Below are 27,774 nucleotides of genomic sequence, written 5' to 3'. Positions count from 1 at the left end.
TAACTGAGAACAATCTGGTCATCTTAAATGACGGGTCGAACACTAGATTAAACCCTGAGGATGGCGCTCTCTCAGCCATAGACCTAACCATCACTACCCCAAAATTGGCTCAAATCACAAATTGGTGGGTGGATCAGGAAGATACGTTAGGAAGTGACCATTTTCCCATCACAATCAATATTCAAACAAAATCTCAACACATTCCTAACGAAACCCCACCTAAATGGAGGTACCAACAGGCAGACTGGGACCAATTCCAATTATTACTAGCTAGAGTAAATCCAGATAACTTAGAAAGCCCAAGTATTGACATGTATTATGATAACATAACAGACACAATTATAGAAGCAGCTAGCCGATGCATACCAAAGACAACTAATATCCAAAATAAAAACTCTGTACCATGGTGGACTAAACAGTGCACTACAGCACATAAAGACAAAAAAAGGGCCTTAAATAAATATAAACACACCAAAAATTCTATCTACTTCCAGAAATATAAAGATAAAGAAAAAGCACTAAAACAAACTATAAAAACTGCTAAAATTAATCTATGGCAAACCTTTTGCTCTAAACTGAGTCTAAAATCAAACTCAAAACAAATATGGGACAAGATAAAAGCCATAAAAGGGAAAGCAACTACCTCAGCCCCAAAAATTAAACATGCCATAACAAATAAAGATAAGGCAGACCTCCTAGCGAAGCATTTTTCGAACATGAGTAGCAACAATAATCACACCAAAAACTTTCAAGAACACAAAAAACTAATGGAGGGAACCCAACCTCAAATGTTTCAAGACCAAGGAACAAAAGAATCTCACCTAAATAGCGACATCACAGTACATGAATGGAAGATAGCCCTACGATCCAAAAACGAAACATCCCCTGGTAAGGATCAGTTAGGTTACATTATCTACAAAAAACTACCTATCAATATAACAATAGCCATAATCAAACTCTTTAATAGGATATGGGATAAAGGCCAACTACCCACCAAATGGAAACAGGCCATAGTAATACCAATCCCCAAGCTAGGTAAAGATCCCAACAACATAAATTCGTACCGACCCATCTCCCTTACAAACAATATTTGCAAAATAATGGAGACAACAATCGCAAATAGGTTAAAACACCACCTAGAAACCAATAACCTACTCTCCATAAATCAATGTGGCTTTCGGAACAAACGGTCCACAACTGACCAACTTCTCAGATTGGAAACAGACATCAAACTCGCTTTTAACGCACATCAGAAAACCGATCGCAACCTCATAGCGGTTTTTTTAGACCTAGAAAAAGCGTTCGACCTAGTATGGACCAATGGACTAATGGCCAAATTAAACCAATTTGGAATAACTGGACGCTTGTTCAACTGGATTGGCGATTTCCTCACAGGCCGGAAACTTACCACAAGAATAGGCAACACCCATTCGGAAGAATTTTCACTTGAAAATGGAACACCGCAAGGCAGTGTAATAAGTCTGTTACTATTTAACCTAATGGTAAACGACCTTGACCTCAATGTAGCCTCCACAAAAATAAACTTGTAACAATTTGCAGATGATAGTGGCATATGGAGGAATGGAAATCCTGCCAATAACACAGTAGTTAAAGAAATCCAGCAGAGCCTAGACAACATAGGGAGATGGGCGGACAAATGGGGTTTCAAAATATCTCATGAAAAAACTGTGGCAATCATATTCACCCCCAAACGAAATAACAACCTAGTCTATCCAAACTTCTATATACAAAATCAATTAATCAAATACGTAACAGTAGTAAAATTCCTAGGAATGTTCTTTGACAACCACCTCACATGGAAACAGCACATTGAACAACTCACCCAGAATTGTAACAAAGATCTCAATTTACTCAGGAACATCACAGGGACTGACTGGGGATCCAACCAGGAAACCCTCCTCACGATATATAAAAGCCTAATTAGATCAAAACTGGATTACGGTTGCCAAGCATATAACTTGGCTAAGCAGCCTGTACTACAAAAACTTGACACTATCCAGAGAAAAGCCTTGCTATTATGCACAGGAACACTCCCCTCAACATCATTAGAAGAACTACAAACACTAACAAGAGAACAACCCTTAAAATTACGTAGGCAAGAACTGCTCCTCCGATACTCCATTCGATTAGATACCCACCCAGACAACCATCCCACCAAAATAGCTATAAATAAGTGTAAAGTTGTCTTCAAACCCAAAATCATACCTATCACACCAAGTGGCAAAGTAATCCTTGAACTAAGAGAAAAGATACCTCTACTAAAAAAACAGGTAACAAACAATACAGACCAGAACAAATCACCATGGTTACAAAAACCACCAAGGATTAACATTGAAGCTACCAAATTAGGCAATAAAGAAGGACAAGAAAACTTACTAAAACCTGTACTGGTAAACGAAATCAACCAAAAATACCCGGACTATGTTAAAATATATACCGATGGATCAAAAACAAACAACCCACCAAGAACAGCAGCAGCAGCAATAGTCATCCCTGAATTCAATATACAAACGGGATCCAGATTACCTGACTTTTGCTCCATTTACACCACTGAATTCTGGGCTATACTTGAATCACTACAATGGATCAAAGACAACCAAATACCTAAAGCAGTCATTATAAGCGATTCCCTAAGCATTATCAAATCGATCCAAAATCGCAATACACACTCAAGGGAACAATTCCTCGACAGAGCATGCCAATTAATCGACGATATCAGCACAGCACATCAATTAGTCGAGCTCATGTGGATACCGTCGCACATTGGAATCTCTGGCAACGAAACAGCAGACAAAGTTGCAAAAACCAAACTAGGAGATCAAAACTCTATCAAGCTTAACTATAGCTCTACAGAAGCAATAAGCTTCGCACAAACATATATAGACCAAACATGGCAAGATTTTTGGAACTCCTCCACAAAAGGGAAAAATCACCATGAAACCCAAAAAAACATAGATAGGAACATACAGCTACCTAAAGGTACCTATTTAGAACAGAAAACCATAAACAGGATAATAACTGGAAAAACTAAACTAGCAAGCAGTTTTGGAAGGTTTATAGGACCCAAACCAGCAACCATTAACTGCTTTAACTGCCACACCACCGAAGATCTACACCATGTATTCAATATATGCCCAAAATATCAACCCACTCGGAAAATATTTATCAAAAACCAAAAAGAGATTGGATTACCACACACATACCCAGAGTTACTTATGGACTCTAATAAAAATAAACAATCAGCATATAAAAATATAAATCAATTCATAGACTCAGCAGGACTTAGGAACAAAATATAATTACTATCCCCACAAAACCAAAAGACCCAGTAACTACCTAAATAAATTTAGAAGCCACCACATAAAAACCCATAACATATCATTCAATTTTATAAAAGTATTAATAAATAATTCACTTACGAAGCACCTATAAAAAACTAAGGAAGCCACAAAATCGGATGTCCTAGATGTCCTTAACGAACCGAGTAATCAGCTAGGATTCCGGTCCTAGATGTCCTTAACGAACCGTGTAATCGGCTAGGACTCCGGTCTCTTGCTAAATAAAGTATAAATAACATTCAAAATCTCTAAAAACATCAATTAATAAATAACTTAAAGAGGTAATATCTAAAAACTTATAAATAACATAACGTAGGAAACACACCCTAAACACCTTGACTAGTAATACCATAATAACCTTGAAAATCTCTCTTCATACACGATATCTACTAAGAACCTCTATAAACAGCATAGAACATCCCCCCCTCCTTTTAGAACATTTTGAAGAAGAAAAAAAACACCAAAAAAATTCTCGAGAAAAAACAAAATTCTCGAGAAAAAAAAAAAAGAAAAAAAAAAGGCAAATGCAACAAGAAACCAGTGATGTAAAGCAAGCAGGACCGTTCCCGAGCTCTCCTTCCCACTAATGACAGCCAACCATTCAACTGTAGGGACCTTTATGGACCCACAGATTGAGGCCAAACTATCAGGGTTCCTTGAATCCATAAAAGCCTGGGGGAGGTGGCACCATCCCCTTCCCCAGGAACAACTAGCAGGCTGCAGTGCAGTCAGAAAAAAGTGGCACATGCACAATTGTGCGAACACTACTATAATTAAACTCAACAACAAAAATGATGAATGAAATGGCTGCATTTTTTATATCCTTGAGGTCTTTTGTTTTTTTAAATCAGTAGGGGGTTACATCCAACAGGTGGGTGTGCAAATACTATAATACTGACCGATTAGAAAATGTCATGCTTCCTGACTCAACGAAAAATTTAAAATTACACTGAACAATGTGTTTTCATATCTACATTGCTGTTCATAAACATTCAATGCATTGTGCAATGACAAATGTAACCATATGTTAATAACTGCAATGTGCACAGTTGCCATCAGAAAGTAAAAATTAGATGGTGACAAAAGACAGCATGATTGTAAATGTGACCAAGAGAAGAGACTAAGAAGGTACCAGCAATGCTGGAAAAATTAATACAAATGGCGGAAGTACAACCCAGGATAGGCTGTCATGTTGTGCAATTCTGCTCTATTTGGAGAAATTCGAAAGTACCTAAGGTACTTTGTGAGTTTTACTTGAGTGAAATACAGTTGTTACTGGTTAGAATTAATGTCAATAGATAAAAATGTTGAGTTAGGAACTGAACTGACTTTTATTTGATTTTAACAGGTTCGGTAATACTTAGGTAGAATCAGTAACAAAAAAAAAAAATCGAACCCTCTCCAGTGTCTTTCACTCCATCAATACTGGAAGAATTTTCAACGTCCAAAACTGTTGACAATAGTTTTATGTTTATGTGTTGTATTGCCACAAAAAGTAGTACAATATATAAATTTTTTACAATAATTGTAGCTCAAATATGCATAATGGGAAGTTAAATGAACGTTCATGTTGTACAGCAAAAACCCAGGCCAGCTCTGAAAGTCGGGTGGAAGTAACCCGAGTGTTTCTCCAAAATCTATCATAATAAAACTCTTATATCGGGTTAGAAATTAAAAAAAAAACATATTTAATATTTACAGGAAAAGTGTGCTTATAATACCTACCAATCATATTCCATTTTAACTTTGCCGTAGTTTGTGTCTGAGTTTGAGATACGCATTGTTTAATCTTTGAGTTTGTCGGCCATTTTGTTTGTCATGTGATTTTTCTTTCCTCACTGTAAGAATTCATTCATAATTCGAAAACGAACCCAGGTCAAGATACAGAAGGTTTCAGACCGCTACAAAAATATCAGATGATACTAAAACGAAAATTAATAATATTTTTTTATGAATAACATAATGTTATATAATTATGATAAATGCAATAAATTACACTGGCAGTCGGCATAAAGTGGCTGCATCAGCAAATTTTGTGTCATACACTCTTCACTCGACTCAATTCAACAGCACGTCTTTTCTCAGTATAGCTCAAGTTTTTGACCTAAGTGCCAAGTCAAAGATTTAAATTGTTATTAAGCTCATTTAAAAAAATAAAACTTCACTGTACTGATATATAAAGTACATTTACTTGTTACTTTCGGTTTGAACTACTACTGCTCCCAAACAGGCTACGTAAACGAATACCACCCACTCAACTTTGTTTCCCTCTCTTCATTGCAAACTGGCAAATCTGACACTGTGAAGACAAGCTGTATAGTCCAAGAATTTCTATATTAATTGAGAATGTTGAAAATTTATCCATACCTATATTTTTTAAACATTCCATTAAATTGAAGGAATGAAGAAGCATGTTCAGTTATTTATCGGTACAATATATGGTAATTGCAGTTTCTTATTTTTGCACATTATGACGGGGGAGGGAGGAGCTGGAGTTGTAGCTTGCTCCGTGGTGACAAAAAAATAATAATAATGTTCTATTTTGCATGATTATTAAAACAGGTGTTAAATGAATTAGAAACCTTCGTCTGTTCACAGCCAATTTCACAAACGTAATGGTGTAGCAAATTATATATTTAATAGCGTCATTTACGGACAATAATTTTTTGAAAATGATGTTAACATTTTTGATCAAAGTTCTTTTCTTTCAATGGGAAGGAAAAAATGTCCGACGACGATCCAGATTTTTAAGGAAAGAGATAGTAATAGAACCCAAAAAATATACGTTATTACAAAGTGTTCTTTTTTGTTAGATCCTTTTTCAGTTGAATAACTACTTAAATAGTATGGACTGTCGCCTTATGGTCCAGGATGTGGGGTGGTGTGGGAGCTTTTATGTTAAACCACCCGATCCCTACATTGTTAAAGCCTTCGGGGCTAAATTTGTTAGCACTGTTAAAGCTCTCAGGCGTTAACAAAGTATACTTTTATACTGTACAGTATACGTTATATGCCTTTAAGGCTTAACATTGTCAACTGCCACTGGAACTGTTCTTACGCATGTGCGTCATTTCTATCAAACATCCGGTCAGTGATAAAACTTTGCTATTGTACAGTATAAAAGTATACGTTGTTAACGCCTGAGAGCTTTAACAGTGCTAACAAATTTAGCCCCGAAGGCTTTAACAATGTAGGGATCGGGTGGTTAAACAGGGAACACGTAGTTGTCAGCTTTTAACTTTAGAGGTGACATGGGGTTGGTTTGCATGAAACAGGGTAAAACGTTGATTGGGTCTAACGGGAATTAAACATTAGGTCATCGTTTTCAAATGTACAGGGACAAGCGGTAAGGAGGAATCCTACTCTAAACAGGGTAAAGGTTTATAGCGTCCAACATGAATGTAAAATGGGAATGAACGGTTAAAAATTACGACGCCATTCTGTGGGTTTATGACATCAATGTATTTTTTCAAATGTGTTCATAGGTTTCACGGTTTGAGTCTGTCTTAGCTAAGTCGTTCTAGCTGGAGATTAAAAATATTACAGGTAAAATCTGTTGAAACTGAAATGAATATTACACCGTCGGATTATGATGCGCGGGTCTGCCTGAACTATAACGAAAATTTAAGAAATTGAGTAGCATCGTCACTTATTTAATTAGTTTGTTTTGGGTTTGTTTTCTTTTCTTTCTTTTTTTGTGGGTTGGGGGTGTTTGTTAATTTGTATGTTTGTTTGTTGCTTTTTTGTTTGGTTGTCGTTTTTGAGGTTGTTTTTTCACATTGTCGAATGAGCGCAGAATGATTTAGCATGTGCTAAATATGTCTTTTATCAATTTTAGCAGCCTGCAATGATCTGACCTTTGCTTTGTTACAACTTTAGCAGCCTAGTGATTTCACCATGGCTTACGATTTCGAGAGATCCAACTGTTGGTTTCTTCAATTTGGTGCAATTCTGTTACAAGTTACATATATATAGCCTCCCCAGATAGTTTGTGCATTTCATTACCTTGATAAATAAAACATATACCCTTGCAGGTAATAAAATATTTACAGTTAACATGTGAGTGTGTGTGTGATTTGGACTTTTAACGTAGCTTTAACAATTTTTCAGTCACATCACAACGATGTCTGCAGTGTGACAGTCTATAGTGATGTCTAGCACTGGAGCATCATACCGCAGACATGTAGCACAGTACAGTTAACATACCTATCGAGCTAATTTTGTTGAAAGATTGAGAGAACGAGAGAGATATTAAAAATTAAATATTATTGTTAGATATTAAACATTACAAGATCCTTGTGTGTATGTAAATCTCATATTTATACGTTAAAAAATCAAAGGAAAAAGACACTTATGTTGTTGATATTTTATTCTTTGTTGTTGTTGTTGTTTTGTTTGGTTGGGGGAGAGTATTGAGGATTTATTTGTGAGTGAGGGAGTATATTTTCCAGAATTAAGTTGCAATGAAATTTTAAAAAAGTGTCGCAAAATGTCCACCAAAATGTCTGTTTTTTTTTGAGGAAACAGTCATAGGCACGATAATGGATCTGCTGGTACATGATATCGAAGAAATGCAGACATTACCCAGAACACAACATACGTTGCGAAGAATTCTCTTCCTAAAGCGCATTAAGCCTTGTTGTATATTCTCCAGAAATAAATAAAAAATGAAATTTAAAAAACACATCATAAGTAATCACAGCCCAAATCATAGGTTCTGATACGAATCCAAGGTAATGTTTTATCACTGGAAACACACACCATACTGGCTAAACACAGAGTAAAAGAAAATCGATCTTAGTTAAATCCAACATCATTTACGAATAAAAACAAAAGTTATACAGGTCATGTATGTGTTCAGCATAGATTATTTCAGTTGAGTGTTATTTTGTAAAATTTGATGCTACATACCTTTAAATGGTAATTATTCACTTTAGTTTGGATCCTCATACAATAATATTCATTTAGTTGGTCATTATTTACACCCCCCCAGACGTACACACGGCAAAATCAATGTTAAAAGTACGTGGACATTTTTGGACGAGATCAGCGAGTACAGTCCGGTATGAATGTCTCTTCCTGTCGTAAGGAAAGCTAATCATGTTGATAAAACAAATTGTTACTATCCTGTGTTATGATGATTAGACTCCACGAAGTCTTTTCTTGACCCTGCTTAGAAATTAGCCACCATTGTAGAAGTCCATAGCGATCGATAAATTTCGTCCGGAAATTTCTTGATGACAGTTAAAGTGCTGTCATTCAATAATCAGGATTGAATAAATTTCGGTTTAACAAAATTAGTATTAAATTAAAAAACACTAATGCATACTTAATTTAAGATGAGTAAATGCGTATATATGACCTATATGATTTTTACTATAACTGCCCTCCATGATAATGTCCTTTTATTTTGCTAGGCTCAGATATAACGTTTTTACTTTGGATTAGCTTTTGGGCAAAAACACAACGGGGTGAGAGGGATTAAAGCTGGCCAGTTGTCAACTCAGCTAGCTAGTTTGTTGATAGATGTGTTGCCAATACAATACTTACTAATACGTGTGTGTGGGGGTGGGGGTGGGGGGGATTGTTTAGAGTTTTAGCTTAGCTTTAACAATTTTAGTCATATCGCTTAGATGTCTGCAGTGTGGCAGTTTATAGTGATGTCTAGCAATAGGGTATCACGCCGCAGACATGTAGCATGATGTCCCACCCAGTCACATTATCCTGGCACCTGGCCGACAAATCCTAACATTAACCTCTTAATACTGAGCGCTAAGCGAGGCAGTTGTTGGTACCAATTTATAAATTTGGTATGACTCGGGTGGTGTTCGAACCCGCGACCTCCCACTTCCGAGGCAGACGTTCTAACCACTTAGGTCACTGGAGCGGTCCCACATACTAATGTTATTACTGTTAATTTTATATGTTTGTTTTAGGGTTCAGGCAGACTCACACATGGTAAACATTATATAATATTCATTTCAGTCAGACGGCAGACAAACCTGCATAATATACTTCCCGCCAAATAGAATATTCGAAATCCTCAAGTAGTTGTATGCGCCACTTGGAAGTCATATGGGGTGGTGGTGGTGTCCTAATAGAGCCCATACACTTACATGGATATGGTACTTAGGGGTCGATTCATATTAAATAGGCGCCCCATAATTTCACTTTTGACTGAGGAGAGTGAAGAATAGTTTTTGCTCCTTCACAAACTTTTCAAAACCTTATATCTGAAATCAGACACATAGTCAGGAAGACTAATATCTGAATGTTCAGCTCAAAGAAGTTTCTCTTTTAATAACTTCAATGGTCCACGGACAGTGTGTCCAAAACTAGTTACAAAGGAGTAAATCTTATTGATTCTTGACCCGATTCCCTACCAGAAAACAACAGTAAATGAACACCTTCATCCATATCTTTTCCGGTATCAAGGCAATAAGACCGGGTAATGTTTTTCAAGTTTGATGAAATCTTTCTCAAGCCCCTTGGCTTTCAGGGTGATAGGCAGAAGACTTAAACTGCTGCATGCCTAATTCATGCATAATTTGCTTGAAAATTCCAGACATAAAATTTGATTCCTGATCTGGATTTGTGTTTGCATGTAAATATCTATAATGGATAATATTGGTAACGCTTGTGTCGGATAATACTGGTAAGCGCTTTTGTCAGCTTGTTAATATCTGCAGTGGATAATATTGGTAAGCGCTTGTGTCAGCTTCTTAATATCTGCAAAGGATATTATTGGTAAACGCTTGTTAATATCTGCAGTGGATAATATTGGTAAACGCTTGTGTCAGCTTGTTAATATATGTAATGGATATTATTGGTAAACGCTTGTGTCAGCTTGTTAATATGTCAGCTTGTAAATATCTGAGTGGATAATATTCGTAAACCCTTGTGTCAGCTTGTGAATATCTGTAGTGGATAATATTCGTAAACCCTTGTGTCAGCTTGTTAATATCTCTAATGGATAATATTCGTAAACCCTTGTGTCAGCTTGCTAATACATATAGTGGATAATATTCGTAAACCGTTGTTACGATAAATTGGACAGATTTGGGAAGAAAAAATTATGTATAAAACACTTTATCAAAGCTTGTACCATGGTTATAGTTTTAGTATTTCTCAAAGGAACTGTCTCTGAAATCTTGCGGACGCACAAATTATGGTCAACAAGTATTGGTTGCCTGACTTGGTTTTGGGTTAGGGACCGATACAGACTACCATTCTCTTGCTAAATAGTTCGTCAAATGCAGGAATAGGTTGCAAACGAGCCTTGAGTATCTTCTGATTGGACTGTCCTTCCATTTGACAAGTGTGACAAGATCTATAGTAGACGTATTTCTAAACATCATGTTCCTCTTCGACAATTAGTGATTGTCGTTTGTCACCCTGACGAGAATAAAGAAAATAAATAGTAAAAAGAGGATCACTGGAACAATACCTTTTCATTGGTCAATACAAGGAACAAAAATGACACCATCAAAAGCCTGACCAATATACACCTTTTGTTGTCACTGCACACTCTGGGTATAAATCAGGGATTTAATTTTCGATTGGATGGACTTTCTGATCCAAACAAGGCTTTTCAGTTGCAAGTAGATTAACCGCAACCTAATCCCCAACTATGACATTGCCTAATAATAAATGAATACCCTCGATGGGTAAATACGTTTCTATACCGACTGTCACGGGTCCTAAGACTAAGTCTGATAACAAATTTAAACAATGGAGAGAAACATTAATGAATCTGCACTCTATTCCCTAAAAAGGAAAACATTTATTAGGAGAAGACTTCTCAGAAAAATGCAAAGTCCCTGATAATAAAATACCATAAGACTCTCCTGTGTCCCTTACAATGTTAATAACGATAGACTTGGCAGAATCACATAAAACTGATTTAGAACAGAAATTGTCCATAATCCTCCAAAATAAAATCAGAATGCAGTTTGTTTGATCCAACGAATGGTTTGCCTTCGATACATGACCACGACATCTTAGATATAAGAACATTTTGGAATATCTCTGGTTTGATTCTGTTGCTTGTGGTTCAATATGAAGCAATCAGAAATAATGCAACCTTAATTTTTGCAATAGGTGCACATAGGAAGAGATACGGCTTTCTGATCTGTCTTACCAAAAACTTTATATCTTAAAGTTATTAAAATTTGGAAGTGCTCATTTGGGACTGAGATGGGATTTTTTAATAATTGCTTAGAAGAAGACTTACTGACTTATCAAACTTTGTGACTCATGGGATAATCGTCAGCTGTACGGCCAGCATTTTCTAACGTTTACACCATTTGCTCATCAAGGTAGGTTGTGTTGTCACTATGGACAAAATTCTTGAACTCTCCAACTAATATGAGTTTTTTAGGCTACTGTAGTCTTGACCAACTTTGGCTGAGCACCACCTATTAAACAATTGTTCTTTTGGTCTTGCAAGTTCAACATGGATCTGTGGAGTTTCTTTTTTTTTTTTTACAGTTCCTAAACCTTTGTCACAATGCCTCATGTACCAACACACAACCCTTCAAGATACATTCCTTAACCACACCATAATCAGCAATATGTTGTACTGACAGTGAAGCATAGACTTCATAACCTTTGCCAATAAGTACACTTTGTAATAATAGAATCCAATGCCCTTATGGCCTTTACAAATTTTCAGCAATTTCTTTTAAAAATGAAGAAAATATTTATCAACTTCTTATTTTTTTTTTTTAAAATGGGGTACCATCTTAATATTTCTGAAAACAACAAAAACTGAACTTGTATGTACAGGGGAACTATTTTCCATTTGCAGTTCTAATCCTTTTAATCTAAATTGAAGTCTCCTTTCTTTCTTTTATATTTCTCTGAAATTTTTAAAAGAAATTAGTATTCAGGAGAAGCCCCCAATTTTCCATTACAACTCTATGGCCTTTAACTAAATAACATATAAGAGCGAAAACCAAAGAGTTTTATAAAATTCAACAAATAATATTTTTTTCCCCAACAACACAGAGTAAAAATTTACAAAGAACTGACAGCATTGAGAATTAAATCTTAAATAGTCATACAATCTCTATCAACAATCTAAATGTATAAAATTCCAAATGAATTAAAGTGGTGATCCAAACAAATTCCAATATTGAATGTGTTTATGTGCCTTTAATCGCAAATGTGCTAACAGTCTTTTGATGTATCACAATAACATAATCTAAAAAACCCTTGTCCGATTTCACCATGATTCAAATTAAAGTTATAGTCCAAGAATATCACCGAGCACTTTGTTATTGCAGTGAATAATACTTGGAATATATTAATCCAACCAAATTAAAAGCTGAATACAACAGTAAGACTGATTCTGATTCAGTTGTTAAGACCTAAACGAATAATCCTACTGTAATCAAGATTACACACTCCATAATTGATCTAGGTCACAATTACCATTTTCTGAAATACTCTGTCAACTAATAGGAAATTTCCATTCTGAAAGCTTCTAAGGTATAGGAATAAATGATCATGGTTGGGTATTTATTGATGTGTAAATTTTACCCAATCACTCACAAAGTTAACATATAATATTTAATCCACAATGATAGAAAAATATTAGCTATGAATTATGTTGTTTACAAAATTAATGACACTGGTCAGGTTCACAATTAACTTGAATCTGGACAAGTACAAAAGATAGATCAATATATCATTAAGACAAACTAATAAAATATACAAAACAATATATATATATATATATATATATATATATATATATATATATATATATTTTCAGAGCCTGTTAGGTGTGATGTATCTTCTTTGGTGAATTCTGATGCAAACTGTTGCATTAAGTCGTTGGATTTGTTGGTGCAGTTGCAAAAGAAGATACCATTTTTTTTCAAGAGACCACCTCCTGTATAGTCCTTCTTTCTTTCTTTGATGAAATTCCAGAACACTTTTGGATTTGATTGGTCACTCTCATCATTTTACTTACACTGGTGTCTTGGGCCTTTCAACACATTTTCTATGCTTTTCCTTTTACTGCCGCATACTTTGACCACATACCAGGCGAGTCTGAAAACTAGCACTTTGAAACCATCTACATTTCAAACAATTATATTAACACATTTAATTTACTAGCTTTAACACTGGGAGCTCATCAGAAAGAGATGTTTTCAATAAGATTGCTTCCATATGTGATGGATATCCAGACGTTGTTGATGTTTAATATTCAATATATTGGTTTTACTTCATATCAAGTTTTATTTTGGCAAGTTTCCCCCTTGTTATGCTGAAATTGGAGTAAATTAAAATCGAGTCTTGGTCACTAATACCAGGAATAAAACAACATTATGTTCACCAGTGATCATGTATTTGTGAAGAACAGGTCCAGATTGCGGTCTTCTCAAGTCTGACTTGCTTTCCAGATGAAAAAGGGACCATTCACAGGTTTGCTGTACTTATGACAAGTGATTGTGTTATTCAATCAATTTATATTTGGGAGGAGGTTAAGGTCCCTAGAGTTATCCAGATGGCAGTGTTCTGGAACTTGAAGCATACTGATCTGAAAATAGTGATCAGGTCCAAAGTGTATTCAATGTTATCAGTAACAGGACAGTAGATTGCACCAAGAATTAGGGCTTTAGAGTTCATTGTTTTCATACATTAATATCACAATTGTGATACTATTTTTGATTACAAGAAATGCACCTCCATATCTGAAAACTATTTATTAATAAATGTTATATTCACTATTCCTGATGGTCATTAAGCCAGGTTTTCACAACCACAACTATGTAGGTATTAAAATAATACTCTGGGTATTGAAAATCCGGACGTTATTTGTCCATTATGGTTGGGGGGTGGGGGGTGTGTGCCTTGAACATAAGGGAGTGGGGGGTGATCTTCATGAAATGGACATATTCGGCAAAACTTATATAAACTAATATTAAAAATACTATAAAAGTCTGAGATGCTTAAGTTTAAACTACTGCTATAAACAGCTGGATTGGTCAGTTTATTCATATTAATTAACTTGGCACTTGGCTTTTGACCCAAAAAGGAAGTGGGGGTAATAAAAGTGGGCTCAAAAATAAATATGTGCTTCTAATTAAATGAAGACAAGACTAGTCTGAAATAAACTTGTATAATGGCAACTAAAATTTGTGTAGTACAGTCCATAATGCATTAAGACTGTACACGTATGTGAAAAATCCATGAATTTGATTATAACTAAATCACACGTAAAAATTTCAAGTATCAGTCACATCCCATTAGAAAATACATATAAGATACATACAAAATGGTAGTCCTCGTTTGATCTACATCCCATTGTCAGTAAACACATATCACTAGACAATTCACTACGATATTGTCACCAGCAGCACGTGGCTATAGTTGTTTACATGCTACATGTACATGCACTTAAATTAGCCTAGATTTTGGTCAGCTGGAATTGGCCATCGTCTTTCTTGCCATGGCTACCCAGGGGATGAGACTATTTATAGGGAATGGAAAACATGTGAACAAAATTAACTTGACAGCCAGATATCTATTGTTTCAAAATATTGGAAATTTTTGTTTTATGCCGCCGTTGGTAAGGATGATAAGCATAAACATTCCTGCAAAAAGGAAACTTTCAAAGCACAATAAATGTCGTCTGGTCACTGTGGAAAATGCAACAATCCATCAGACTACAATGCATTTATTTAAGTTTGATGGTCACTTCTTTTTATAAAAGGTGCTTTATTTTTATTGAAGATTGTAGTTGACTTGCTTTGATGATGTAATTGAAGTCACCACTAAAGAACATCTTTGGAGGAACAATCAAATCCCCATTTGTTATTCTGGTGGCAACATCAAATAATTCTAGAACATTGAGACTGAATTTTTTTTCATTTGCTTAGCATGTATAAAGAAGAATTAGTGCTTCAAAGGTAATCAGATTCCTTAGAAGTTTCAGCAAACTATTTTTTTCTGGGTAAATTTTAAAAACAAAACTGACTGTCATTTGGTTGATTTTAGTCGTTCCTCATCCTGCCTTCAAAAATTGGTTGATTGTAGCTAGTCTGGTAGCATGACTTTCTAAGTGTATCACAGGCCAGATGTCAACATAAGTGGATTATGATATAACAATGCACTGTTAAGATGGGATTGTCAATATGAACAATGGATTTGTTTATGTAACAAACATAAATTTCAGTGCATTTTACATCCAAGTTTTTGTCTTCCTTTCATGGTGCATTTGAATTTTTCCACTCCAAACCCAGGATTGTATATACAAGTTTAAACAGGCAAGAATGTTGTTGCAAACAAATCTCCAGATGGTACATTTTTCACCAATAAGGAAAAGAAGTTGCAATTAGCAACATTGGCGAAGCCCAGCGCGGTCCCTGAATAAACTTTATACATGTCATTTTTTATACTTTTAAGAAGAAAACAATATTTTTTCATGTACGAGAAAAATACACGTATACGAAATGTTAGGAGCCACAACACAATTGTCTTATGTTAGAATTCATACACGATCTCATCCGGAAAACAACAGTAAACATTTTACACATTATTTTTTGTACTTATAGGAAGAATTGTTTTTTATGTATACAAGAAATATACATGCCAATGCAATTTCAGGAGTCACACCACAATCATGTTATATCCGAATTTGTGTTATAATGGAGTGTGCTATAGCAGGGTCACACTGTGTGTATATATATATATATATATATATATATATATATATATATATATATATATATATATATATATATCAAACTGGTTCAGGGTGTTTCAGGGTTCACCATCAACTTGTGCCATCATCTGCATTGTCTCCATATCAAGTCAAATGCATGCCACTCATTTTGATAGTTGTTTGCAAATGCAGTTATAATGAAGGCATAAATTAAGTCTGAAATTGTATGGATAAATAAAGGCCTCCATTTTCATCCAAATACCATAAAATGATGGATGCGTATGTCAAATGATAAGTTCCTTGAAAAACCTCAACACAACGCCATTATGCAGATGATTTTGACCTTAATATGAGTGTGTGGGTGAGTGAATAAATTGCTTTGTAAACATCAAATGTATGAAGGAATTAGGGAAATGTTAAAGCTCTGATGATGAATAACTCAAAACAAAGCTCCATGTAAATAAAGAAGTTTACCAGAAGATATGAATGTGACTAAATTGATGCTAGCAGGTGCTGGATGGATGAAAAGAAAGATGGAAAAGTGATATCCAAAACATAATTATCACAAGGTTTTAAAGTCAACAGCTCCAAAAAGGTGGACGAAGAGAGGTTTGGCAAAACGAATAAGACATTCTAATTTGTGAATCTATTCTGTAGAGGAAGATATTATCACATGATTGCAAAATCACAAACAAACAGTATCAGGTGCTTGTATTTATGTTTACCATCATATATATCCTGTACTTGTAGAAATATAATATAACATTGATTAAAACAACAAGACATCTATAACTTCAATATTTTTATTCTGCAACGATGCTGAATAGGTTATATAGTTCACCAACAGTTTTATATCAACTCAGGTAATAAACAAAGATATAAAATCTATGATGACTATTGTTAATGTACCACAGCGCTTAGATAAATATCTTTCAGAGGTTTCACAGAACAAAATGCACTTACTGCAACACAGCGAGAAAAATTTAGTTTAAAATTCTTATAATTACAGCACGATGTATTTTCTCCATTAATGAAATATATACATGTATGACAGTGAAACCTGTCAAAAAAGGACAGTCTAGGAATGGACACACTTTTCTTCCTCTGTAGTACATACCCATTATATGGGCCCTCGCCGAAGCACACATATTTATAAATGTATACCACTCTTTTCCCTGAAAATTACTCATTGACTTTTGTACCAACATCTACTAGTGGGAAGGCATTCTGAACACACTCCAAAAAATTAGAATCCAAAAACATACCGGTAATAAAGAATAAATGGTTGCAAATAAAATATAATGGACTTAAAATTAATAAAAATAATTTTATGACAAGGCATGTTGACCTTTATTATACAGCTATGAAGAAACATACATGAAAGCAATGTGTTCTCTGTCCACAATGTACTTTATGAACAGGCAATCACATTAACATTTTCAACTCAGATGTGTTTATAAATGATGTGTGTCTTTAAAGACAGATATTATAACTGTAAGTTACAATGCTTTTCCTGGTGGGTGCATACAGTGAAAACAAATGTGGCTTTCAATGGGGTTTCAGGTGCAGGCAGTCTTTCAAATAAAGCAGCATATAATAGTAATTAAATACAAAACAAAACTCATAAAGTCACAGTTTTATATGGCATGTTAGTGTATCACAATGCAATGATATCATTTTAAACTAAACCAGCAACAGAGATAAAAAAAAATATATACATACATGTATACATCCATGCATACATAAATTATTTATTACATATAACAACCAACAAAAACAGAAGAAAAGATGAGATGATCAGACAGAAAATCATAAACATGGACCACCTTTCATAAAACATCTCAACACTGAGTGAAAACTCGACTCACTGACTATATGTAAACTATATTTAGAATAACTATTAAACTCATGTTTTCAAACAATCTAGATATATTTTGGGCTCTTAAGTGTGATACTGACCTTAAACTGAAACTGAAATTTATAAATAATCTACAAATGGGTGAAATACTGATAGTCATTCCAGTAAAACATACTTGGGACCATGGGATGGTGCTTTCAATGTGGAGTAATTATCCACAGATGCAATCTAGAATGTTTTATAATCATTTTCTTATGAACTTGATGAGTAAACCGAGTACGCTGGCATGTATTTTTAAGAAGTGCCTTCCCTGGGTACCATGTACATTTTAAATGGAACAGTCCTGAGCTGAGTACACACTGACTTTAGAAATATTATGAGAACCATGCTGGATCTGCTTGCTGTCAATTCTTATACAATTCTAGTCAACGCAGGCTGCACCGTAAAGATGAAAAAGGCTGCCTCATAGTGCATATAGATCTGTTTTATAATGGTTCTAATTTACTCTAATTAGTGGAGAATCATCACACAGATGTATGGAGAAACTGTGGTGCAATAATCACACTACATATTGGGATGTGTTAGATTTCCATGTAATGCTGGCTCTCATACACACTATAAATCAGACACCTGCATTGTATTATGTCTTAGCAGCATTACATTTTGCTTAATAGCTATAAATGTAATGTAGAAAATACAATTAGTATTCAGACTTCCAACACAAAGCAACAAGTGAAATTGTACTTAAATTTACGTCATATTCAAAATCATAGGATTTCTTATGATATCTTGAGAAGCCTAAGAATTTAATGTTTCTGTCATTGAGAGCATCATGGCCAACAGGTTTCCATTTAGTACACCAAGAAAAAGACTTTTTTTCTTCACAGATGTGGATAACATCCAGTTTAGGGAATGCAAAATCCAAGTCCCTAAGGTTACTCAACAGCTTTGATTACTTCTGAACAACATTCTGTATACATTAAGAATATATGTAAACATTACAAAATGAATGTAGCCAAAAATACCAATTTAGTATCGGCCATCTCTATCAAACTGAACCATACTGCAGCTACCATGCAAGAATGTACCGATAGATCAAACATAAAACCTTCCTTAAAAATCACCTCTATTAAGTAATTACCTGTTTTAAACAGTAATTTTTTTCCATGTCTCATCAATTTGTTCTTCAGAAAATACCCTGTATTAAGCAGACCCTGTCTTAAGTGGAATTCTTTTCCACTTCCCAGAGATGGCTGCTTAAGACAGGATTGACCATACTCAAAAAGTGATTTCTCAGCACAATATTAGTTACACTGAAAAGTAAGGTAGATTACATGCAACACATCAATTAACAAGAATTTGCAAGATGCAATGTCTTGTCAGCTTTGCTGGTGCACATGCAAGATTTTCTTCAAGTTGTTCAATGAGAAAACTGGTCTTATAAATGGTAATTATGTGGCCAAAAACAACAAAAATTTTAAAACACAAAACCTTTAATGTTAACTGAGGTGGATAATATGCAGGTTTTTGTGATTGTTCCAAAACAAAGATTTAAAGCCACCCCATGTCCACTAGTTTAGTAATAGGCCTTTCTTGCCCCAAACAGAATATGCTTCTGACCTTTGTGCCAATGATCAGTAAAAACACTTTTGAAAATACAACAGTAGCTACCACTGAACAATATGCATACCTTGTTTACCATATGATGTCATGGCATGTCACACACCATTACTGTGCTCATTATGGTGTCTTATCAACAGAGATGACTTATTCCATTATAACTCTCCCAAGTTTCCTCTTTCAAGTATACACTTATCAAACTATTGCTTCTTTTTCTTTCATGTAACTGGCATGAATAATTCCATAAAGGTGGCATAATGCTAACAGTAAGGTTCTATTTTTCCTAAGTACTACACTGAGTGATGGAGTCTTTCCAAATTTTTACCCTTAAAATACTGTATCACTCCATCAAAGTATTTCCGATTTAGATCAGGGCATAAAAGCCAAGAGGTGTTCTGGTTGTTTCTTACCCATCAGATTTTTATCCATATATTTACATGGCACGACAGTAACACATTTACAGTAGCCATAAAAACAGATACTTAAGAAAATAAATTAATATCTCATTACTTATTTGAGGAAATTGTATGGCCTATTATGTAATTCGAAGCATTTACAGCATATTTGTCCGTGTTTCATATTGAGAATCGAACTGTGAAAATACATATACCAGCATTCTTCATAAATACTTGTTTATTTACACAACTTAATACATTTTTATTTCTCCAACAACTTAATGCTGTTACTCATTAATTCCCATATACAGTGGAATGTGAGTGATCTAGCCATAAAGAAGAACAAAAAGAAAACAAACAAATGGAACCAATAAAATAAAAAAGGTAGAATACTGTGTGTCAGACCTATCATAAAAGAGGCTAAGGGAAGCTAACCTATAGGGCTGCATGATCCTCAAACTCAGGGTCAGTATAAACATTTTATAACCAATAAAAAAATAAACTTTCAAGTCTTTATCAGATGCCTTAAAGTGTTATCAAGTAGCATATGACATTTAGGATTAAAATACGGTCCAAACATAAGTGGACTTTTGCGGGAACTGAATACCATCATCATCTTGTCAACTTTATCCCATAAACAAACATAAATATATCACACACACAAACAATCGTAAAACATCACACACACAAAGAATCATATGACAACATCTTGATAATCTGCATAATTTATACATATGGCCATATTATCACTAGTATCACATTCCACAGTGCCGTAACAGACAAAAATCGCTAACTTAATAACAGCAATGATCAACTGGGTCGGCAATTTACTGGCTGATCGGGACGAGTCTCCTCCTCTGCATCATCCACATCAAAAACTGTGCTGAATCGATATCCCATGTTCATCAACATCACCTCAAGAGGATCTGCATTCATTCGTCTTTGGTTGGCAAGTGCTGCATCATCTGAATTGTCAACTTCTCTTTCATTCTTTGAGCCATCCTATTGAGAGAAATAAAGTGATACAAAAAGTTAGATTAAATTGTGATCAATAAACATTGCCTAAACATCAAGTTTTTCTCATTCTTATCTGTGAAAAAACCAATATTATAATGAAAGATAAAATTCATATTAAAAAGTGAAAATTCTAATGTCAGTCATCCCTGATATGCATTTGGCCATTCATTGCCTCATTGGTTGGGTTTGACTCATCCTCACTCATACCATATGCTCTCCCATATATTTTATAATATCTGGGTCTGTTTTCTAAACTAAGAAGATCACCTTCCCCACCCACAATCTATCTCTCTGTCCCTCTCTCATCATACATACAGACTTGGAAATAAGCAATTTTACTAAATAATAATAATAATAATAATAATAATAATAATGAGGACTTTGTATAACGCCTAATCTTTAGAAACTCTAAGCGCTTTACAACATTAGACAACACTATAAGATAAAAAACATATAATGGTATGATTACAAAAACAAACACCATGAAATTAGAAAACATAAAAAAACATGCTGAGAATATTTAAGGTAGGACACATTATTAGGTCTTTAAGTTTGTTCTTGCAGTCGAAATAAGTGAGTTTTGAGAGCACTCTTAAATGGGATCACTGTGTCTTTGTGTGTAAGTTCAGTGGGCAATTCATTCCATGTTGCTGGGCCCTGGTATGCAAAAGAACGCTGTCCATATGACTTTGTTTTCATAGTGGGAATAATTTGTATACAATTGTCAGAAGAGGAGCGTAAGTATCTTGCTGGTGTGTACACACGGGTGAGGTCGGATCGTGGTACTCTAAGTATGATCCAAGCAGCTGTGTTTTGAACTTTTTGAAGTTTCTGGAGTAGATATTGAGATGAACCAGACATAACTGAGTTACAATAAACCAGTCTTGAAAGTACTAATGAACACACAAGTGTTTTAGTGGCATCAACTGAAAGATATTTGCAAACTGAGCTGATGCGTCTCTGCTCAAGAAATGCAGCCTTGCATATGTTCATGACATGTTGGTGCAATGTGAGAGTACTGTCCAGAGTAACACCTAGGTTTCGTATTGATTGTGTGAATTTAATGTTGGTGTTGCTGATATTTATTGTTTGAGGTAAAGGATGTGAATGAGAAAGTCTTTGTATTGTGATCAGAATGGCCTCAGTTTTATCATCATTCATCTTCAGCTTGTTACATGTCAACCATGACTTCACATCAGAAATGCACCTCTCTACACCTTGGATGGTAGCATCAACTTCAGTTGGGTGGCTAGATTTGTATATTTGGGTGTCATCAGCATACAATTGGTGAGACACTGGATGATGATCTATGACACTTGAGAGTGACTTAGTGCATAGAATGAAGAGAACAGGTCCAAGAACAGACCCCTGTGGAACACCACAACATAGATCAACTGGGCTGGAGTGTATTCCATTTGCAGATACAATTTGTGTCCAGTTGAACAAGTAGGACTTGAACCACAATAAGACTGTATCATGAATGCCAAATACATGCTGGAGACGGTGAAGTAATATATCATTGTCTATTGTGTCAAATTCTGCAGACAAATCAAGGAGGGTGAGGACTGTAATCTTTCCGCTATCCAATGCTGAGGGAATGTCATTAACTACTTTTAGAAGAGTAGTTTCAGTACTGTTGCAAGGGCGATATGCAGACTGTACATTGCTAAAAAGACTGTTTGAATTCATATGAGATACAAGCTGGGATACAACAACTTTTTCTAAGATTTTTCTAAGATTTTTGATATGAATGGGAGAGTAGAAACTGGGCGGTAGTTCTATAAATCGTTATGGTCTAGTGTTGGTTTCTTCAGCAGATGCTTTACAATGGTAGTTTTGAAAAATGATGGGAATTCCCCGGAGGAGAGAGAGGTATTAATACCATCAGTTAGTGAAGGCAATACTGGATCTAAGCACTCAAGCAGCAGTGATGTTGGAATTGGATCAAGTTCACATGACTTTGGTGCACTCTTCATCAGGATTGTACGTACAAAATCCATAGAGACAGGTTCAAATGCGGCTAATGGTTGCCGCTGAAATTTTGTATTGCAACTGTATGGTGACGATGAGTCAATTGAAATTATGGTGTCAAGCTTATCTCTAATGGTTTGTACTTTGTCACGGAAAAAATCTGCAAACATTTCCGGAAGGTCAACTGGAGAGAAGGTAGTTGGAAGTGGTGTAGATTTGTTCCTTGACATTAGCTTGTTAGTAATCTCGAAGAGCTCTTTGCAGCTGGAACTTTCCATGATCTTAGTACTGTAGTGGGCTGATTTCACTGCATGGACTATATTTGTGACATTCTTCTTAGCAGCTTCATAGATTTGCTTATGAATAGTGAGTCTAGTGGAAAGCCAAAGCCTCTCAGCTTTACAGTGGCCTCTTTAAGCAGTGCAAAGATGGTCCCTAACACTGCTATACCAATGAGAACACTTTTGAATTGATACTCTGCACTTGGTAGCAATGGCATGTTTGTTGAGCAATGAATGCAGGCAGTTATCGAATTGTTCTGCTGTAGGAGGTAAGTAAGTTGTTAGGTTTGCTTGGTTGTTGTGCATTAGTTTGGTTCTATTTACAGATACATCAAGATGGCATATAATGCAGAGGTGATCTGATGCAGTGTCATGACATACCAGGGAGGACCGCAGAATGTTATCATCAGGTCAATGAAGAATCCAGTCTAAAATGTGACCATGTTTATGGATGGGTTGACTAACTGACTGTTTGAGGTTGAAAACATTAATGGAATCTTGGAGTTTTTATGTGTTTGGGTTTCCGGGACAGTCAAAGTAAAAGTTGAAATCTCCAAGAATAATCAGGTTGCCACTTATCGAATTTCCATACTCCAGGAGATTCAGCCAGCTTGTTTTTTCTACTAGGAGGAGGGCGGTATAGGCAGAAATAATGGACTGACCTTTGCTCCAGTGTGAGTGTGGTTTGGACTAGTTCAAACGATGTGTGGTCAAAATTGAATGTTGTGGTGTGGTTAAGACGTTTGATCATGGAGTTCTTTGTGATGACAGCAATTCCACCTCCGCAAGAGTTACGGGGGAACGACTTGATGGAGCAACCAGTGGGTGTTAGATCCGCACACTTGGGCTCATTGCCTGATGCTTTTAGCCATGTTTGTGTCTGGTCGTTGATAAAATTAACTATTTCTGTGTGCTTTTCTGGTGGTCCTACTGACTGGGCATTGAATAATGCAATATGCAGAGGTATCTCTTGGATAGTTGACACAAAGGTTGACGAATTAATAGGGATTTGAATTAGGTTATCTAAAATAACAGTAAAAAATATTTTAAATTGTTGAGCCGAAATAAGGGAGATAACTGGAGTTCTTCTGCCTTTTCTACACTGGCCAGCTTTGAATCAACATTTCTTTTTTCACTTCTGTTTACATTTAGGTAATGATCAATGTAGTCCCAGTTCGTTTAGTCCAGAGCACAATGTAGTGTGGAGAGCCAAATAGTGATCATTTAAAGCAATTAATGAGGGTCCATCATAGCATAAACAGGTTGACTGGTGAGTATCACGTAATGGCAGTTTGTTCAAAAACAGTGCAGTAAGACAGCGGAGAAAAAGTCTAAATGTTCTCATTTCCAAAACAAGGAGATGAAGAAACACATACGAATTGAACAGCCAATACATAATGAACACAATGACGTAGATGAAGACAGGCAACAAACACAAATATCATGAAAACAGCACTAAAAAACGGAACAGCTGCTTCAAGCCGGTTAAGCGACAGCGGCCATCTGCATTCTTTCTACATTTAATTTTGTGTTCAATTCAATTTCATATTTCTGTTCTGCATTTGTTGTTCCTTTCCTTTTCATTCATTCTGAATGCAATTGCAAAAGCTGTGATTTCCATTTTGAATATAATTAAACCGACAAAACAAATTGCCCTTGGATCTTATTAAATGTGTGCTTTCTCAAAAGAGAAATGCATAAAAACTACAATACACCACTGAATTTATAAATAAATGGGGCCCCGTGTGGCCGAGTGGTATAAAGCGCTCTCCGTTATGGAACACTGCTTTCTCAACCCTGTCTCCGTGGTTTCGAGTCTCGGATTCAGCCAGTGTGGGTATGTGAGAAAGCTTGCCAGTAGCTTCTCGAGGGTCGGTGGTTCTTTCTGGGGCTTTCCCGGGTTCTTCCTCCACCATTAATACTGGCCGCCATGTATAGCCTATCGTGTGCTGAAAAATGGCGTTAAACCCTATAACAACAACAACATAAATAAATACTTGTAACTGTAATTAATTATAAAATACAACTGTAGAGTACTTGTCAGGAAAGTTAATTCTCATTTCATTTTGTTCAATAAAAACTGTGTATATATATATATATATATATACACACTACCATGATGTCATAAAAATAGTGGTGGCAGTAAGAAACATTCTGCAACTTGTAAGTAGTGAAATATTGGTCTAAAGAATAGTAGCATTATCATGCAAAAGGGATTTTGGGTATGGAAATTTAGTGGCATTTTGAAATAATGGGTATACATATTAAAATCCATTCATGAAATGCATTTGCATTTCAATTTTGTTCATCATTCATATTCTGTGCTCTGCATTTTGCATTTGCATTCGGTTTCCATCAAATTTCATTGATCATTTCATTTGTGTTCATTCTGCATTTGTTCTGCATTCATTCAGCATTCTGTTTCCATTTCATTGGCAAAATTCATCACTTCTGGGTCCATACATGGTTATAACTTACACCTAAACTAATTAAATTTTTTGGAGCACAAAAATGTTGAAACTGAACCTCTTTTTTCTAAAGTTGTTTACAAATGGCATCATAAATGGTTATATTTGCTGCCTCTAAAATGTTTTAATTTTCTTTATGCAAGTGTCCTGAAAAGTGGATAAATAGAGCTCATTTTATATGGGTTTCAACAATTATTTTATAATATTTTTCCTCGTAAAATGTGGACTCGATGCATTCTGCTCACTCTCAAAGGTGTACGTTGTTTGTGATGACAATGTTTGGCAACTGAGAACTGAAAGACTGGGCAGAAGTTGGTAAAACCTTTGAATAGTCATGTACTACATCCTCACAATTTGCAATCATTCAGTTTCCTGAAATAATAATTAATGCAAAGAATATTATCAAATTATTGAAGCTTTTATAAAAGTAACCATCTTCATTAATTTGCAATGCAATTTTCATGAATACATTTCCAGAGGCCACACTAGGTACCATTCACAATGCCATTTGGAACTAACTATAGATAAGCTCACTTTACAGACTGGTTTAATCTGAACATGATAGGGTATTACTAATATCTAAATGAATGTTGTACCTCAGGTTTGGGACTCCAAAGCCTAACCACAGGATCAATACCACTGGTAGCCAGAAGACAATATGAGTGGTGTGGCTGTAAACAATTCACAATAGACTCATCTCCCCTTAAAACTCTCACTATGTTACTTGTGTTCTTATCCCAAATGAAGAATGACCCATCATCTGAGCCTGCTACAATGTACTGACCATTGCTGAAAAAAAAACCCAGGTGGATTAACACTGATAGAAATACAATACATATGCAGTACACACTGAGTGCACTGATGTGCTTCCAAACATACCTGTGCAGTAGACATTGTTTTATTACCCTGATACATCTTGTTATATCCAGAAAATACACATATGAAAAATACTGCATGCTGGTATACTGTGTTTGTAAAATAAAAATATCAAGGTACAATCTACTTTGAGTCCTTTAAGAACTTTTCATAATATTTCACAAAACAGTTGGCTGGGTCCAAATTTCTGCACATTATGCCCTTATTTACTGATAGTAATGAAATTACTGTCAGATTTATATTTTCATGTTCTGTATTTCTCAAAGTTTCTTGATATCTACCACTAATAAAAGTGACTTAAAGATGTCTGAATTGTTACAAATTTGTTTGTCCAAAGAGCAAGTCATGAGGATCAGTAAATTTGACCAAAATAAAAGATAAAAATAGGCTGACACAGGATGAGATATGCATTGGAATGATAAATGTTCTAGTGTGGTATGCTGCTTGCTTTCATGTTGTGTCGTAAAACACACTGTAAATATTAATTCACCATCATGCAAATTCCTCAAACTCTTAAGGCGCAAGAAACAGAATTATTAGAATATTAGCAGACATCCAGCAAATGCCTAAGATACTGATGAATGGATAGATGGCTGCATGGATTAATGGCCAATATTTTTTAAGTTGGACAAAATCATTAACTTAGAGAACACCAACAAAATCCTAAGTCATAAAAACATTGTCAAGATATAACAGAAAAATAATCTCTGGCTATATACCTGCCAAAATAGTTTGCCTCCTTGATATCAGTTGTTGTGTTGCAGTGCCCACAAAATCGAGCCTCATAGTCACATGCATCAGACTGCCATTGTTTCTCCTGATCTGAGAGGCGGTTTCTTCTGTGTTGTGGAGAGTCTGAGTTAGATCTATCGCTATCCTCTGAAAAGTCAATTCAATGCAGAAGAATACAAACACTCATAAAATCAAAATGGAATCAATTCATGTTCTATGGGGTCTATGATCTAGAAAACAAGTCTGACAACAGCAGTGTTTTATTCACAAACTAACTCTGCTTCCACACACAGGCAACAAAAATAAAGACAAGAAGTGACGTTAACAATGGTCTTAGATGTTAACCTAATATTATGGAATATGGGATAAACTAGACTTGTTAGCATGATCATTAACACAACATCCCTCTTAATGACAAGTGCATATAAACTTATTTCGATTGAAATGAATACAAACGTGAATTTTTCTACTCAAGAAAAGTCAGTACCACATTCTACAACCATACACGAGGTACAGAAATG

At 35.3% G+C, this 27,774-nt stretch overlaps 2 protein-coding genes across 3 annotated transcripts in view; both read right to left on the bottom strand.

Moving 5' to 3' along the window:
* Positions 1-5,178, bottom strand: part of LOC149797161 (protein GDAP2 homolog) — an 87,231-nt gene extending 82,053 nt beyond the window's left edge. Inside the window, exons 1-2 of one of the 2 annotated variants that reach the window (XM_089961836.1) lie at positions 5,085-5,166; positions 3,441-3,576 (exon numbers count right to left, since the gene is read on the bottom strand). The gene's annotated coding sequence lies outside the window, so the exon portion shown is untranslated. Of the gene's footprint in view, positions 1-3,440; positions 3,577-5,084 lie in introns of both variants that reach the window. The other variant, XM_089961835.1, reaches the window with a different exon arrangement.
* Positions 5,179-16,824: 11,646 nt separating this feature from the next.
* LOC149797160 (WD and tetratricopeptide repeats protein 1-like) overlaps positions 16,825-27,774 on the bottom strand; it is a 54,611-nt gene continuing 43,661 nt past the window's right edge. The window contains exons 12-14 of the mRNA XM_089961833.1: positions 27,241-27,400; positions 26,242-26,434; positions 16,825-20,910 (exon numbers count right to left, since the gene is read on the bottom strand). Coding sequence (XP_089817959.1) covers positions 20,719-20,910; positions 26,242-26,434; positions 27,241-27,400 — 545 coding nt within the window. The 3' untranslated portion in view covers positions 16,825-20,718. The remainder of the gene's footprint in view (positions 20,911-26,241; positions 26,435-27,240; positions 27,401-27,774) is intronic.

Source organism: Sinohyriopsis cumingii, chromosome 6 (assembly GCF_028554795.1).
Source record: "Sinohyriopsis cumingii isolate HCF-2022 chromosome 6, ASM2855479v2, whole genome shotgun sequence".
Taxonomy (NCBI): domain Eukaryota; kingdom Metazoa; phylum Mollusca; class Bivalvia; order Unionida; family Unionidae; genus Sinohyriopsis; species Sinohyriopsis cumingii.
This window is presented reverse-complemented; position numbering and strand designations above follow the sequence as displayed.